Below are 15,814 nucleotides of genomic sequence, written 5' to 3'. Positions count from 1 at the left end.
GAAGCTCTTGGATGCTGAATACGTTAAGAAACGCTCCGCTGGAGTACATCCGAGAGCATCACACCAAGAGTGATTACACAAATCTTGGGCTGCTTTTAGAAAATTACTCCATTTGGACTGATTCTCACTACAATTGAGAATCCTTCCAGATGGCCTGTAGTTTTCTAAAATCCCCGAATTTCGGAAGCTGCCAAAACATTGAATTTTGAATTTAGAAGGTTAGTATCGAAATCGAACGAGGTTGTTTCCAAATTGGAATTTTGACTACTCGCTAACCGATCTTGTTCTTTCTGGGGAGTCGAGGAATCCACATCGCAGTCCACACTCTCCCCTAATGAGGGCTGCGATATGCATTTCCCAAACTATTCCCGTTCGTTTCCGGTGGCTGAGCCATCGTCGGTACGAATGACGTGTATTGCGGAGGCCATCCAGTAGACATCGCCATGTTCACTCCTGGGGAAGAAGTGGACGTGGGAGCCGCCACTCCCCCTCCAGGAAGTAAATTCGGCGCGTATCCCGGATAGACTTGCGCTCCTGCTGAGGTCATCGCGTTTGGCGCGCATGTCTGAGATGTACCCCGAGGATACCCATAACTCATCGCTGCTGGATAGTAGCGTTGGTTGTACCCATACGGAGCATTCCGATTTCCATTACTCTCTCTTACCCAATTCGGTCTTCCTTGATTGGGCCATGGTCTTCGAGACTGGAAGTTCCTTCTTCGACCTCGATTTCCGGAAAATCGGTCATCTCCTTTGCCATTGGAATTTCCTTCCTTCCTCTTGCTTTCGTCTTCCTCCGTCTGAGACGAAGTATCTTTGGTGGCTTGTTTCCCTGACTTTTCTGTCTTTTTGACGACTTTCGCCTGACGTACCTGAAAGCGTCTAAACTTCTTGTCCGTGACCGGTTCACTAGGCTCTGGATGTCCCTCTATTTCAGCTATTTTCACCATAAGGTGTTGAATGTTCTTTGGCTCAACAGCTCTCAACAACTTGGCGTCACCAGCTGGTAAGCAATCCAAGACTATCTCTATCAGTTCACTTTCATCCGGGTGTTGTGCCACCGCATAATATTCTGCCACTATTTTCCACGCAAAGTCCGTTAATCGGCTGTACTTAGCTCGATCGTATTTCATTCCCTGGATGAACTTCTTTTGCAACCTTTCCATTCTCGCCGAAAAATAGTGTTCTCGGAACAGACGCACAAAATCCGCGTAACTATTTATGTCTTGACATACAGTCTGGAACCATGTCTTGGCCCCAGCTGTTAAGCAACAAGGTACCAAGGTTAGACGTTCGTGTTCAGATGCCGAAATTACCTTGAAAGTTTGTTCCAAATTTTCTAGAAATGTTCTAGCCAAACCGTACTCACCAGAAAATGTAGGTAAGTGATTTAATTCAGAGAGTCTTAAATTTAGAGTTCGCTTACCAATGCCTTCCTCGCTTCTACTGGGGTTCACGGGAGAATTGTGGCCAACCACGGGGCTCTTTGCACCCAATTGATTTTGACCGAAAATGGAATAGTGTTGGTAATTTTGTCCAGAAATTAAGTTGTCTGGCATTGATACCACCGCGTGACCACATATTCCCTCCTGAACTCCAGCACACGAAGGAGTCATGTCTGCTACACTACTAGAGGACACCACATGGTTCAACCGACAACTAGGATTGGAAAATCCTGACACCTGAGGCGAAACTAACAATGGATTCGACCTCCTGGACAACGCCTGACTACCTATTGTCTCAACACCGGACATATGTGACTTGTTTAAATTCAACGTACGTGAAGATAATTCAAAGGGAAGGACATTTGTGCCGTGAATGTTGGTCGGCTGACAGACAGAGACAGTCACCGTGGGAATAGTACGAGTCTCCCCAACTGAAGAGACCGGTACATCCACTTGGATGTCTGACTCGGTCCCGTCAGACTCGATTCCATCACCGACAACAAAGTCTCGCGCTCGCTTACGACCACACCGTTTATCTTTTCTTTGGTTTGTTTTTCCCTCTAACGTCTGAATCCTGGCTTCAAGTGCCTGACACGACCTTTGGGTACTGAGTTCGAGATGTGAGAACTCCTTTGTCAAGTCGTCACCTCGTCGATTCTGCGCTTCAACCGATAACCGGAGACCTTCCTCAACGGCATCGACCCGCGCGTCTATTTTATTCTGATAATTCCCAACAGAGGTATATAAGTCGCGAACTTCCGACCTAACCGCCTCTACGTCTTCGTTCACATGGGCTACTTTTTCATTTATCGTTTGTAACAATTCAAATTTTACATTATCGAATTTCTCATTCATCGCCTGGAATTTACTATCGACCTTTTCGAACTTTTCATTCAGCGTTAATGTTAGAGTTTGACTGAAGCGTTCCATCATGGCCGCAAAGTCCGTTAGTTGCACATTTGGACCGGAAGCTACGTTTCCTCGACTTCCTTCCTCATTATCAGAATTGTTCGGACTACCCCGCGTTCCACGTTCGCCTTCATCACTTTCAGTTTCCGAAGATTTCGGCAGTGGCAACACTGTCGCCTGTTTCGCCAGGCAGGGCTTACATAGCCACGGCTCACTACTTTTGTCTAACTCCTGTACTTGTTCCTCGGACAAACCATAACATTGGGCATGTACCCATCTAAAACAGCTGTCACAATAAACACTAAACCCAGCAATTTCGTCTGAACAGCATATATATTCACTCGGATGCCGAGATTCGTTACTTGATCTGCTACCCACAGACATTTCCACTTTCATTGAAGATTGTTTCCCACAACATCACGCACATATAGATTCAGAAGTGACCATGTTTCATTCAATGTAGCGATTGTCGTAATTATCCCCATTACAAATACTCTGCTGTGATTGTTTGCTTTCCTTAGCGCTCGCGTAGGATTGAAACAACAGAAATCCTGGATAGGGGTCGCCATTTTTACTAAAAAAAAAAAAAAATAATGATAATGATGATGAATTAATGAAATATTGTTGTTTTCTTGTATGATGTTCCCTTTCCTTGAGATTACATGCTATGTTGAATGTATCACTGACTAGTGACACCGAACCTACTGGGCCCGTATGGGCTCGTCATCAGCAGTCACTGATACACTCACCAAGCCAATCATCTACGGAAAATAGAACTCAAATTTTGGCCCGAAATATATATCTTCCAAACTCTGTTCCATCTCAACCCGCAGCCCGATATCCAGGCCTGCAGTTCATCATTCACATCCCATCCGGAAATAGGTTGTGAACCACGACTACAGACACAGGACACCGACCTCCGAGTGGAGCTGGCACTGAGCACAAAGAAGATCTTGATGTTGTTTGTGAAAGCCCTATCTGAATTTAAAAAAAAAAAATCTTGAAAACAGAATTTTGTAATAAATAAAAAAGAATCCAAACTGAGATTTTGATAGAAATTGATAAAATGAGAAATTTCTACAGATTCGGTTGTTTTCAACTCGGTCACACTAAGGAAAGTCTCTTCCCTGAATTTCACAGCTATCTCATTTCCCCAGTAAACTTATTTCCGCACATATTGCTCTTATTTCTATCATGCTTCGCATGCATACCAAAACATCGACTACGTATTTCTACTATTTCTCAAAATTACAAGCTAGTTAGATTTCGTATTCAAAAGAAAGATGCATTCACGGCTAGTAAGTTTTATTTTCTTTCAAAATATTCATGAATGTAGCACAGAATATTCGTTAACAGGAAAATATTTACATTGAACTGACATACCCATCTGAATAAAATTTAATAAAATCGATTTCTATACTTCAAAGCCAAAAACATTATTTACTTTTGTTTATATTCTCGAAATATTCACATTCTTTGATATTCATTGAATATTCTTGCCTTCTAGAGCATTTCCATGGTATCGACACGCAAAACAAACAAAAGAGTACAATAGAAAATACAAAATACTACCGAAAATAATAAATTCACTGCCTACAGATTGTGGTTAGCTTAATTTGCCTTTTGTTTACATATATTCCTTGGTGCTTACACTCTTCTGTGCATCGATTTCGTGGCCGGCGTAGAGGATTTACGCTCTTCGCGACCTCTTGTCAGCTCGGACCCACATGACAATCTAGCACAGGCAAGACATGCATATAATATATTCACACAACTTAAACCTAAAGCCCTAATCTAACTAAACTAACTTAACCTAAACAAGTATATATATTTTTAAAAAAAAAATCACACATACATTTCCTAAAGCACCATACTTAACTTGCATTTATATTTTATTTTCGCTACCACATTTCTACCGAAGACGCAGTGGTTAGTTTTGCATTAGTGTCGTTCAGAATATTTATTCAATTTCTTAAAAAGAAGGAAAAATATTTACTAGTAATTATCAACATTGCATTTTTTAACTTGATGGGTATCAGTTTTCTAAAATAGTACGTAGGTTTAACCTATTGATGAACGTTTTCGGTTATCGGTATGCAAGATGCATGTACCCTTGCACTAGACAAATAGCCGTGATACTGACACTTGTTTACATATTCAACATTCATAATCATTCTACGTCAAACCAAAGAAAACATGCCAAAATGAATAAAGGTTGAATTTTGAGCAGAATTACCGAAAATGAATAATTTCTAGATTTCGGGGAATCTAAAACATCTTTCATCGCTGGGGAAAATGTGTGTGTGGTACACACATTTTCTTGAGATTACGACAATCGCTCTGTGCTGAGATTCTAGCTTTCTTCTCCCCCCATCGAATGAAAACACGATGTCACATTGCCTGAACCTACATGCGTGCGGCGTTGAGGGAAACTTTACGAATTTAGTGCTTCATATTACAAGTATTCCACAAACACCAGAAAATATATTCACTCATGATAGTTTGCCAGAACAAGGAAAAATTTGAATCCAAATACCTGAGTTTCACTTTCACTGTTCCTTACTTACTTGACATCCTCTTCTTACACCAAGATTAAACGGATATGTTAAAACAACAAAAAAAAGGTCCTGATAACTTCCACCCGAGGTTTCCTGGGAAACTCGTGATACGTGGTCTCAAAATAATTTTTTTTTGGAAACTCCTTCAGCACCTTTCCAGAAAAGCCATCGAGCGTGGCTTGACTTCTTCTTCCTCGGGTCTGCACCACTACTCAATATTCTTTCTCTCTCTTCCACCGTCTCCTCTTTCTTCTCTTAGGTTCTCTGGTGGACCGAGAACGCAAAATTTGCTAAGGAGCTCATTCCATACCACTGGATAGCTACAGGCTAGTATCCGTTATGTTATGCGAAATTACTTCACAATTGTCTTATTTCCGGATTAACAATTTGTTGAAACACCAAATGTCGTACAGTTATCTCTTCCAATATTCGCCAAAACGAAGAATTTGACACAATTTTCACGTGATTACAAACTATTCCACTTTTCCGCAGACGCTAAACACTGCACGTCTGACTCTTGAAATGGCTGACGCCGTAAGACAAAGAGTTACGAGAAGATGATCCCCAATTGGAAGATAATTATGACGTAATCATAGGATGATGGGCTTCTGAGTGAAGATCAAAGAGAACCGAAATCTCAGCCGCAGCTGTGATTGTGGATTAGCCAATCAGATAATTTTACTTCGAAACAAAGAGATGTACCAAGAAGAAATTATGGCTGACTTTATTAATTTGGAATTTTGTAGAAGATTTTACGAAATAAAATTTTTAGCTTTCTTGTGAAGATTCCCTATGTCGAAATATGAATAGAAATGAACTGGAAACCATTGAAAAAGCCGAAATACCCACTTATTTGTCTAAAATAATAATATATTCATGAATAAATACGTAAAATATATAAAATATAATTAATAATCATGTAATCTTCATCTAACCTCTATTAAAATGATCTGTTTTACTAAAATTACACAAAATTCTCAACCTACGGTTTGCTCTACTATAAAATAAAAGTTACTATTAACATTCTAAATAAATTTTAAAATTTTCCTACCAACATACAAGGTGCTCAAAAGCATCGGGCCATGTTACGTTATGCTGGGCATAAGGTAACACTTCAACTATTAAAAAATAATATCCTGATACGGATTTTGTATTACTAGCAACATAAAATTAAGGGTATTTCAAGTAAGGATAGGTAGGTCAAGAAAACATTTTAAAACTGATAAATTTGCTTTGGAAGGGGACAAGAAAGGATGTTTCATAGAACATTCTGACTAACACTGTAAAAGTGGTCTCAACTTGAAAGAGATACGTTGAATTTAAGGATTGGTAAATTACGATCTGTAAACAATTATATCGTTGTTTTAGCATTTTATTATCACATTCAGACACGTTTTTTTACTACTTATTATCCTTTCGGTAGTCTGATAACCTAATTTAACTATCTTTCAACTTGAGTTGATTTTAGTTTAGCGTCCCTTTCAGCAGTGAGGCTATATGAAACGTGGACCTACTGATTAACGTGGAATCCGAACCACATGAAATCTTTCAACTTGAATATAACGTGCAAATTACATCTTGGTATCTCGAATGCAAGAAATACGGAAGTTGAACCTAAAACAAGTTGATGTATTACAATGCAACTATTAATGTCTTCATACTACAAGAATCTTATCAATTCCTGTAAAGAAATGCACCGTAACTCAATTGTAAGAAATAACAATGGACATTTTACTTCCTACAAACTGTTCTTGCAGAAGTTATGTCTTAATCTCGTTAAATGCATTTTTAATTTCTTCTTTCACACAGTTAGAAGTAGGAACGCAAGCAGCTATTATTAGGATTTACTTTCTTGGAATATTGAGTACACTTACTTGGTCTTTTTCTCTGAAAGTGTAACAACTGACGTCAAATAATCAAACAACTCGCCATTCTTACACAGCTCAAAGACTAGAAAAATAAAGGTACTGGATTCAAATACATCGTGGAGCTCAACTGTAAAAGAAATAAATAAATACTGAAAAGTATGTTATAACGTATTTGCATAATATATATATATATATATATATATATATATATATTTATATTTATATATATTAATAATCTAAGTACCAAATGCAGGCAGCTTCTAATAAATAATAAAGTAAATGTAGGGTGGAAATTTTAACACAGAGACAATCTGTCATATTATGTTAAGATTAACTAACATTCAGCTTTTATATGCCCTGGGAATTTTAATCGCATGATTATACTTTTAGTATGATTTCGACAACTAATTATGTTGCTTTCGACGATATAGGAAAATATCTGCTTTCTCTTCGAACGTACTTCGTTTGGCTACTTAAAGAGGCCTGATCACTGTGAAATTAAAATACTGCTAATTTTACAGTAATTATGTAATATCTTTAAATAGATAAAAGATAATCAACATGTGGACCAAGATCGCGGTAGACATTATTGTTTTGCACGAGGTATCGTTATCACGAGTCAACTAGTAACTTTCCGTTTGCAGCCATTTTAAATTGCGAAAATAAATGCGGATTTCTAAATGGCTGCAAGTCGAAAGCAGATAAGTGAGTCGTATAACGGTATCTCATGTAAAATAATATTATCTAGCGAGGTCTGGTTCCACTTTTCGATTATTATTATTATTTATTTATATCACATAATTACTGTAAAATTAGCGGTATTTTAATATCACCGTGGTGGGGCCTCTTAATTTGGCACGAGTGACTCTAGTACTAACACAGTTCTAAATTTTACTGAAGCACGCCATCCTTCTCACCCGACACGATAAAGCAGTCGACGTAAATGTGACATCTTTCAAGAAACAATAATCATAGTTCTCCGTTGCATCTGTATTTTGCGTCTATATGACGAGGTTATGAAGGATGAAACCTATTATTAACTCGTTCCATATAGATAGTGTTCCAAATTTGCTACACAAATATAATCATACAATGGCATCTGAATAATTTTACTGAACAGTTGTAACTGGGTCATGCATCCGGAATTAACTCCACTATACCTGGACATATCTCAGTTGCAGCAAAAAGGTAAATAACAGAGGACAAAGCTACAAGCAGATGTATGTAACCCAAAACAGCCAACTATGACATACCATACTTTGACCATACTGTTGATTTAGTTATAGGAACATGAACTTATTTTCTATATTTTCTGAACACCGATCAACGAATGATTAAGACTTTTGATATCATTATTGAGTAACACTAAGGGATAATACTGCTTACTTATGTATGGATGCCCTGCCACGACTCGAAGAATATTAACTTCTTGTAACGTAGACTCCCGTGTGGACTTGCCTTCAGGATCTGAGGCATCATTGCTGAGATCAATGATTTTTGCAGCATACTCTTTGCCCGTCTCCTTCTCAATACATCGCCTCACAGTTGAACTTATTCCTCTGGAAAGTAACAATAAATACTTGACCATTAAATGTTCATCCTTTAAACTACACAAGTACAGTCTATAATAAGATACAGATTGTCACTTTAAAGAATAAGGTAGACAAATGTAACGTTTTGTGTTGCCATAAAAAACACATTAAAAGACATTCAAACAGACTTTGTTTTAAAATAGTACCTAAAACAGTACGAGTGGATACAGCTACTATGCATTAGGAGCTTCGATTTAACCCTACGTACACCAAGGTGGGTTAAAAATTGGCCAGGCTTTTATTAGGATAAGAATTTTTATGAATGTTGCTTTTTAACATCATGTCATAACTCAGGCTTTATGTCAAAAATAATATAGATTTTATTTTATTATTCAATACTCTTAATTTTTAGACAATAACCCAAAATTAAAAAAAAAAAAAAAAAAGCTTTGGTGTTGGACATGAAGTACCATAATGTGCATGAGTTTATTTCGAGTTTTAGTTGAAGATTCTGAAGTTAGGCGTCACTACGGGTACAGCTGACGCAAAGCGTCGTACACCTAAATGGAAAAGACCTGCTCGTTTCAGAGTGAAGATATCAAAAGTGGAATCATAGGTTACGCGTAACACCGCACACCAAGGCAGAGTTTAAAAGTGTCCATTATATAAATAATTATTTTCTTCCCCAGAAAACGTAGTATTCTTCTTTCTGTTGTGCTTTCAGTTGTCTTAGTTTATAGTTAATACAAAATAGATGAGAATATTGCATTTTGTGGGACAGATAACAATGAATTATGTGGTGGACATATGTTAAACCCTCTCCTGGTATGCGGTGGTATGTGTAACCTTTTATGTATGTCGGGTTAACATTGGTCACAGACACTTTTTTTTATCACAATAGTACAATGTAAACGACAGATAATGCAACTATATCGATGCAAACTTCATCGGCAATTTAAATTGTAGTAATAATCGATTTCCTCATAGAGCTTTCGAGTATTAATAAAATCAACAACTTGAACGTCCATGAACATTCTGCTATCGGTACATTAATGTACCTATTATTTACAATGAATCATGCCGTTTTCGAAAACCATTTCATAGACTTAGGGTACGTAAGGAAATGTAATTACTTACTGTATCCATTCCTACCATCTATTAAAGCTTGTTTTCATAAGCGGTTCAGGGCACAACATGGCCCTTCTTCAGTGTAGTTTAACACGTTGATCGTCACTATATATGTTGACCTTTCTTATCTGTGCGCCACGGGCAACAATCCGACACTAATACTTTGTTTTAACCCCATAAATGTATAATTTTCTTTGTGTATGGTTTTGCATACACGCAGCGTGGATATTAAATTTTGACTTCTACGCCATATGTATGTAATAGCATACACACTTATAGAGCGAACTTGAAAAAGTGCAATATATATTTGTGTGTATGGAAAACCATACACGAGGCGCTACATAAAGGAGCCGTGTGTATGGAAATCCATACACATGGCATCCGTTAAAATATATATATATATATATATATATATATATATATATATATATATATATATATATATATATATATATATATCAGTCGAAGGACAGAGTTGTGCTCAGAAACCACTTGTAAGAAGAAGCATTAATGGATGTTTGAGGTAAAGTAAGCCTTTCATTTTCTTTCTTTTCAATCTTTTTGAATATTTAATACGCATTCATAGTATCTGTTTGTAATCACAATAAAAAGGACACTGAAAGCAGGAGCTATGGGTTCAACACGTGACTAATACATTCTTTCCTTTCACACGAGCAAATAAATAAATAGTAATTTTTGTCAGGTTCACGGGTAATCCAGCTCGCTGCCTGGACTCAGGTAGACGATTTCGGGACAAGAAGAAAGGCTTTCTCTGTTTCTGGTAATGAAGTAAATATTATACAAGCAAACTATATGATTTCTGCACGAAGCAAAAGCTAGGATAATACGAAAAAATAAATAAATAAATAAAGCATCCGATATACGGTTCCTGAAAATAATAATACATATTTGCATGTAAGGTTGGCGGGATATCCGCAACAGAATCTTAAGATAATTTTCCAGAAATGTTTTACTTATGTGGAGTAGATGCCTCTTTCATCAATGACCACGAAGTAAAATAGAAGCGTTTGACTTATATGACACTATTTTGACAGTCGTTCTCTAGTATAAAGTTCACTCCTCAAAAGATAATGTGCCCTTCAAAGATTTCTCTACAACACTAACCTGCCTAGAATTTCCTTTGGCTCATATTTGGCATAAAATTCTTTTGCTGCATCTTTATCAGGAAGAAGATCGTCGCATTCATCTTTTGCCATGTTATGTGGAAAGATATTTCTTAACTAAAATAAATTAAGTTTCTGAAAGAAGAAGAAGAACATATTTGATAGTTAGCAATTTAACTGTTTTTATTGTATTATTTTCATGCTTTATACATTCTAAACTAAGTTCTTGTTATTTCATGTATAGGGTTATTCAAAAAGCGCGCCGATTTTGGATCGTCTGGCAAACTTTTGTTTCTCGGTTGCCGAAATTCTTTTGTATTGTTGCTCTATCCACAAACATTCCGATTGTCGCCTTAGTCTCAATTTCTAGCATTTCTTCAGTCTGCGTCTAGCGATGGAGCAGTTTATATAGCGCAACATGTGCTAATTGTGAAAACTTTTTATCAGAACAGAGAAAGTTATGCAGCGACTGTCAGGCGATTTCACGCAATTCTAGGGCGAAATCAGGCACCGAATGAATCAACTGTTCTAGGACTTATGAAAAAGTTCCTTTAAACGGGTTCAACAGTAAACATTAAAAGTCTTGGGCATCGTCGTGGTGGTCGTTCTGAGCAAAACATTGCGGTGATTCGTGACAATGTGGCTGTTAGTCCACTGAAATCGTTTCCTCGCCGTTCCCAAGAATTTGACATAGGTGCAGTAGAGGAGGTCATACGCCCGACGTCATTCACCATACCTGAGATCGGAATGTGTGATGAAAATGTTTATGAATTTTGTTAGTGGGTTTTGAAAAAATAAAGTTCATAATTTGATGTAACAAAATCGGCGCGCTTTTTGAATAACCCTATATATGTTAAGCTGAATACTATCCAGTCGACGTGGACAAGTAAGTGGTTTTGAATCTGGCCACTCTGACAAGATTTTCCAAGCTTTTCCGTCAGTTCTACTAAGCAAATGACAGGATGATGACTACTGGATATCGAAGACTTTCTTTTCCATTATTAATTGTTAAACTTAATGTAATCTATTCTTGTTGGTTGTATCTGGGATTTGTCAATAAAAATTCAGAGTTAAAAGTCTATGATTGGATGTCGATAAAAGTTGCGAGTCTCGCTTGCTGGATCGATGCACTAACCTCTACGCTACCAAGTCCTTCACCCGACACTTGGTACTTTCTCTCCGATTTCCTTCATTAATAGTAAAATGTTAAAAACCTATTACTATACAGAAAAACACTACCTAGAATATGTCTAAGGCCCTTATTTATGTAAGAGCTGAATATCATGAAATTAAATAAAATTTCTAGTTTAACGAACCCACCAATCGAACAGACTCGCTTGGCTTGAGAGCACCTCCGTGGCTAAGCGGTTAGCGTACGCGCCTTTGGCGTGAGAGGCCCGGGTTCGATTCCCGGCGGGAGCTCATGTGGTTTGGATTCCACGTTAATCAGTAGGTCCACGTCTCATATAGCCTCGCTGCTGAACGGGACGTTAAACTCAAAATCAACTCAACTCACTTGGCTTGAGATTAAAATAAGGACCTGTTACGACAAAAGTTGAAAGCTACACCATTGAGGAATCTATCGTCGTATTTCCGACTCTTACACTTTTAGTCAGTTATGAAAAAAAAAAAAAAAAAAAAAGCTTGAAACACACATAAAATGAAAAGTTAGTAATGAAATAAATGTTTCTGATGAATTAGCGCAAATGATCTGTGTAAAGAAACAATATACTTATGCCATGTGGTGTTGTTGTTCCTCATTATTTTAGCATTCTCATTCTTTTGTCATATGAATAATAGATGGCGAGTTACTAATAGAATAAAGCGCCGCAGTGACTGTATTAGAGAGCTAATTTCTCGCGCGTGGTTTTCCTGATTGGGTCCCTGCTTCCCCCAACTGAACTTTGTCGTGAACAAACACGGTGTGCGTACGATTACTTGGAGTTCTCCTGGGTGCAGATATACTGTACAGATCCACATATTTGCAAAATTTGCAGAACTTTGTAATATTTTAATAAACCAGTGTGTAAATAATATTTGTTCTTACCTGTGGGATCCGCATCTATATAGAAATACATTATTGAAAGTCTAGTATGTTATGTACGGATTCGCCTATAAGGTAGCCAGCCATTACCACAGCATATAAAGTGAAATATTTGAAGTCAGTGTGGTAATTCATGACGCGCAACCATAGAATTGTCCGAGAATTACTGGATCCACATATTTATGAAATTTACGTAAGCAGTGTATCATGATGTTTTGGAACACAAATAAGTGCTAACTGAAAATACCAAACCTATCACTAACAGAAATTAGCGAAATTGTAACATTCTTTTGAATCGAGAAGAGCTGCCCCTTCAACTAAACACTGGCTTACACCTATACAAGGAATGAAAACATCGAGATATTACATGTAATGTCCTTAGTAATGTACAAATACATCATTCACACGTAAGGCAAGTGTTTCTATGCCATATACAGTGTTTTGCGCGATTCTCGTTTATGTGTATACCCACCGTCACTGCCGCGCCTCCACCATACGAACGCACACTTGCATGGGACCCCCTGCTGGGTTTATGCAGTGACTTACATAGATAGCATTTGTGGTTTCTAGTGACTCTCTAGCATAAGTTGATTAGGCCTTTTGCACAATACATTTTATTGTGTGCGTATGCTGAAGCCCTCCAAAATGAATCTACACAAAGAAATGCAAGTCTACACTCCACAAATGATTTGTTTAAGATAGAGTCGACTCATTAAAAAAAAAAAAAAAAAAAATGTATGCATGAATTTATGTAGGGACCCGTACAATAAATCTATATTGTTTTTCCATTTCTTTCTACTTTCATCACTCCACAATTACCATCCTTCCCATCCTCACTGCCTGTTATGTTAGGTCTAAGTACTTGTATTATTCATTTTTCCTGTAAAATCTGTGTATTTTACGTGCTTCTGGACCCCTTCTGCTAAACATACTCCTTGAAAGAGATTCATTCTCTCTCTCCCTTGTGGCGAAGAAATATCTCATCCGTGATTGAATTTTCTTTTATAGACGATTTGAAACTTATGGGCTATAAGCATTCCACATAATGACATAAAAACATCAACAGTAGAAAAAAAAAAAAAAAAAAAAAAAAACTAGCCCTAAACATTGCGCACATACTTATATCTACTTCACCTTAAATTGACGCGAAGAAAGTATTTGGATCACTATTTTTAGATTTTCTGACATTTTTGGCTTTTTGAGAACACAAAATTTTTATCTGACAAGTATGAATAGACATTCTACAATGACTTGAACGAAAAAGATTAAATCAAATCAGGTGTCACAGCAAATTACATAACAGACCTTAATTCTAAAATTGTTCTAGCCGAGGGTAAACAAACTGTATCTTGTCATATTTCAACTAGATATACGAAGGAAGTAATTAAAATATAGTCCTAGAAAATTTAAAAAAATATGGAGCATAAATAATTTTTCGAACAATAAAATTAAACAGTGACAGCATTAATAAAACTACAATACCTTACACTCTTCACCAGACGTTAACTTCATTCCTTAACGCCATTACTTTCCCCATAGAACAAACAGGAAGTAGTAGACGTAGTAGGAAGCAGTAGTATTAGCTTACACGACATTTTTGTTCCTTCAAACCATACACCACAAGATACCCTTCAGTTTTTTAAAAATTCTGGGGGTTCATTTAGCAGTTTTTTTTCCATCAGCACACCTAAACAACACAATCCTTGTATTTTAGTCAGCGATATTCGGCATTGGAGTTTTAATTCTTGTTACATCATTTGCTTTGTAATGAGATTTGCAAATTTTGCGAATACAGACAATGGATAAACTTAGCTTGGGACAACGTAACGAAAATTACATTTTAATTTGAGATAACTACCTACAGTACATTTTACAATTGCCTATTGTTATTTTTGCAAGACGTGGTGATCACCAAACTTTGAGGAGACTGATAATGATTGGGGCCACTATTGCGGAACTCCAACTAAAAACCCCATTCCGAAACTCTCCTCGCAAAATTATACGTACAACAACACTTCGCATAAAAGCCAACCGATTGTGGCAAACTACATTATTAATTTTGCGTGCCGTTGATGCAAATCCTTACTGAATGACCATTATTATAGAGTGAAATAATATACATAAATAATAACAAGGTCATCGTTCTGTAATGTTTTGTATCAACGCAAGACATTTTTCTTCGCGATAATGACGGCCTTATTCTGTACCAGTCACAAATTCAACGTAAAACTTGCAAAAATCAATTATAACTGCTATGCATATTATCATAAATTAATAAGCAGATTTTGTGTTGTGTTCAGACAAACAGTTACGGACGAAAACCGTTAATAGTTTATAACATGTTTTATCATTTATGCTGCTTTGCACAATCCGTAAATTATTTGTAGTTAGATGGAATAAGGTCTCAAGTGGTCAAAAAGTTTTAGCCTTTTACACACTAGATGGAGTTAGTGTTCAAACTCTTAGGTGTAAGGGAGACAGTGAAAATGGCAATGAATGAAATGGTAGGAAGAAAAGGGGAAACCCCTATAAAACCCACGTACACGATGTTGATTCAATACAAAGTCCAGTTGGTGAGAGCTGGAATTGAACCACACACCAGAAGTTCTACCATTCAGCCAACGCGGTCCCAAAAGAGACTGCATTCCTAACATGACAGCATTATTTAAAAATTCATTATGGTATAAGTAAAGTTCGATTGTGTGATTTTTATTGAAAATTCCTCCAAAAAAAAAACTCATGGGCACATCGAAAACACTAAAACTCGCCTATGGAAACTCCTACTCTATTCATAACAGTCAGTTCACTTCATAAACTTGTTCTTATAGCAACTATATCGATTTTCTAATTAAATTCAATTCATAGATAATTTTGTCTTACATAGCAGCTAATATTCATGCTATAAAGTATAAAACATTCAATATAGACAATAAGAAACGTAAGATATTACAGATTACTGGAACTGAGATATAATTCAATTTTAAGCAGTATACATTTTCTGTATGATTGTGCAAATCGCTTTATAAAAATCCAGATTATGAATTACACTAATTTTTAAATTGAAATACTGTAAAGCATACTTATTTTTATCTCTCTCTCTCACACACACACACATACTTTCACTCTCTGCACATATCTGCACATATACATCTATATATTGCAATGGGCATCAGGTATTAGGCACATGGATATTTTAGTTTTGGATGT

The 15,814-nt window shown here is 36.8% G+C and overlaps 1 protein-coding gene across 4 annotated transcripts in view; it reads right to left on the bottom strand.

Moving 5' to 3' along the window:
• The window catches only part of PhKgamma (phosphorylase kinase gamma), a 62,233-nt gene extending 47,998 nt beyond the window's left edge, over positions 1 to 14,235 (bottom strand). For 3 of the 4 annotated variants that reach the window (XM_081768207.1, XM_081768210.1, XM_081768209.1), the window contains exons 1-4: positions 14,090 to 14,235; positions 10,565 to 10,698; positions 8,166 to 8,338; positions 6,786 to 6,906 (exon numbers count right to left, since the gene is read on the bottom strand). In XM_081768207.1, the coding sequence (XP_081624333.1) occupies positions 6,786 to 6,906; positions 8,166 to 8,338; positions 10,565 to 10,656 (386 nt within the window). In that variant the 5' untranslated portion in view covers positions 10,657 to 10,698; positions 14,090 to 14,235. The remainder of the gene's footprint in view (positions 1 to 6,785; positions 6,907 to 8,165; positions 8,339 to 10,564; positions 10,699 to 14,089) is intronic. The other variant, XM_081768208.1, reaches the window with a different exon arrangement.
• Between the last annotated feature and the right edge of the window lie 1,579 nt (positions 14,236 to 15,814).

The sequence above is a fragment of the Thermobia domestica genome, chromosome 8, assembly GCF_964235325.1.
Source record: "Thermobia domestica chromosome 8, izTheDome1.hap1.1, whole genome shotgun sequence".
NCBI classification, from domain to species: Eukaryota; Metazoa; Arthropoda; class Insecta; order Zygentoma; family Lepismatidae; genus Thermobia; species Thermobia domestica.
This window is presented reverse-complemented; position numbering and strand designations above follow the sequence as displayed.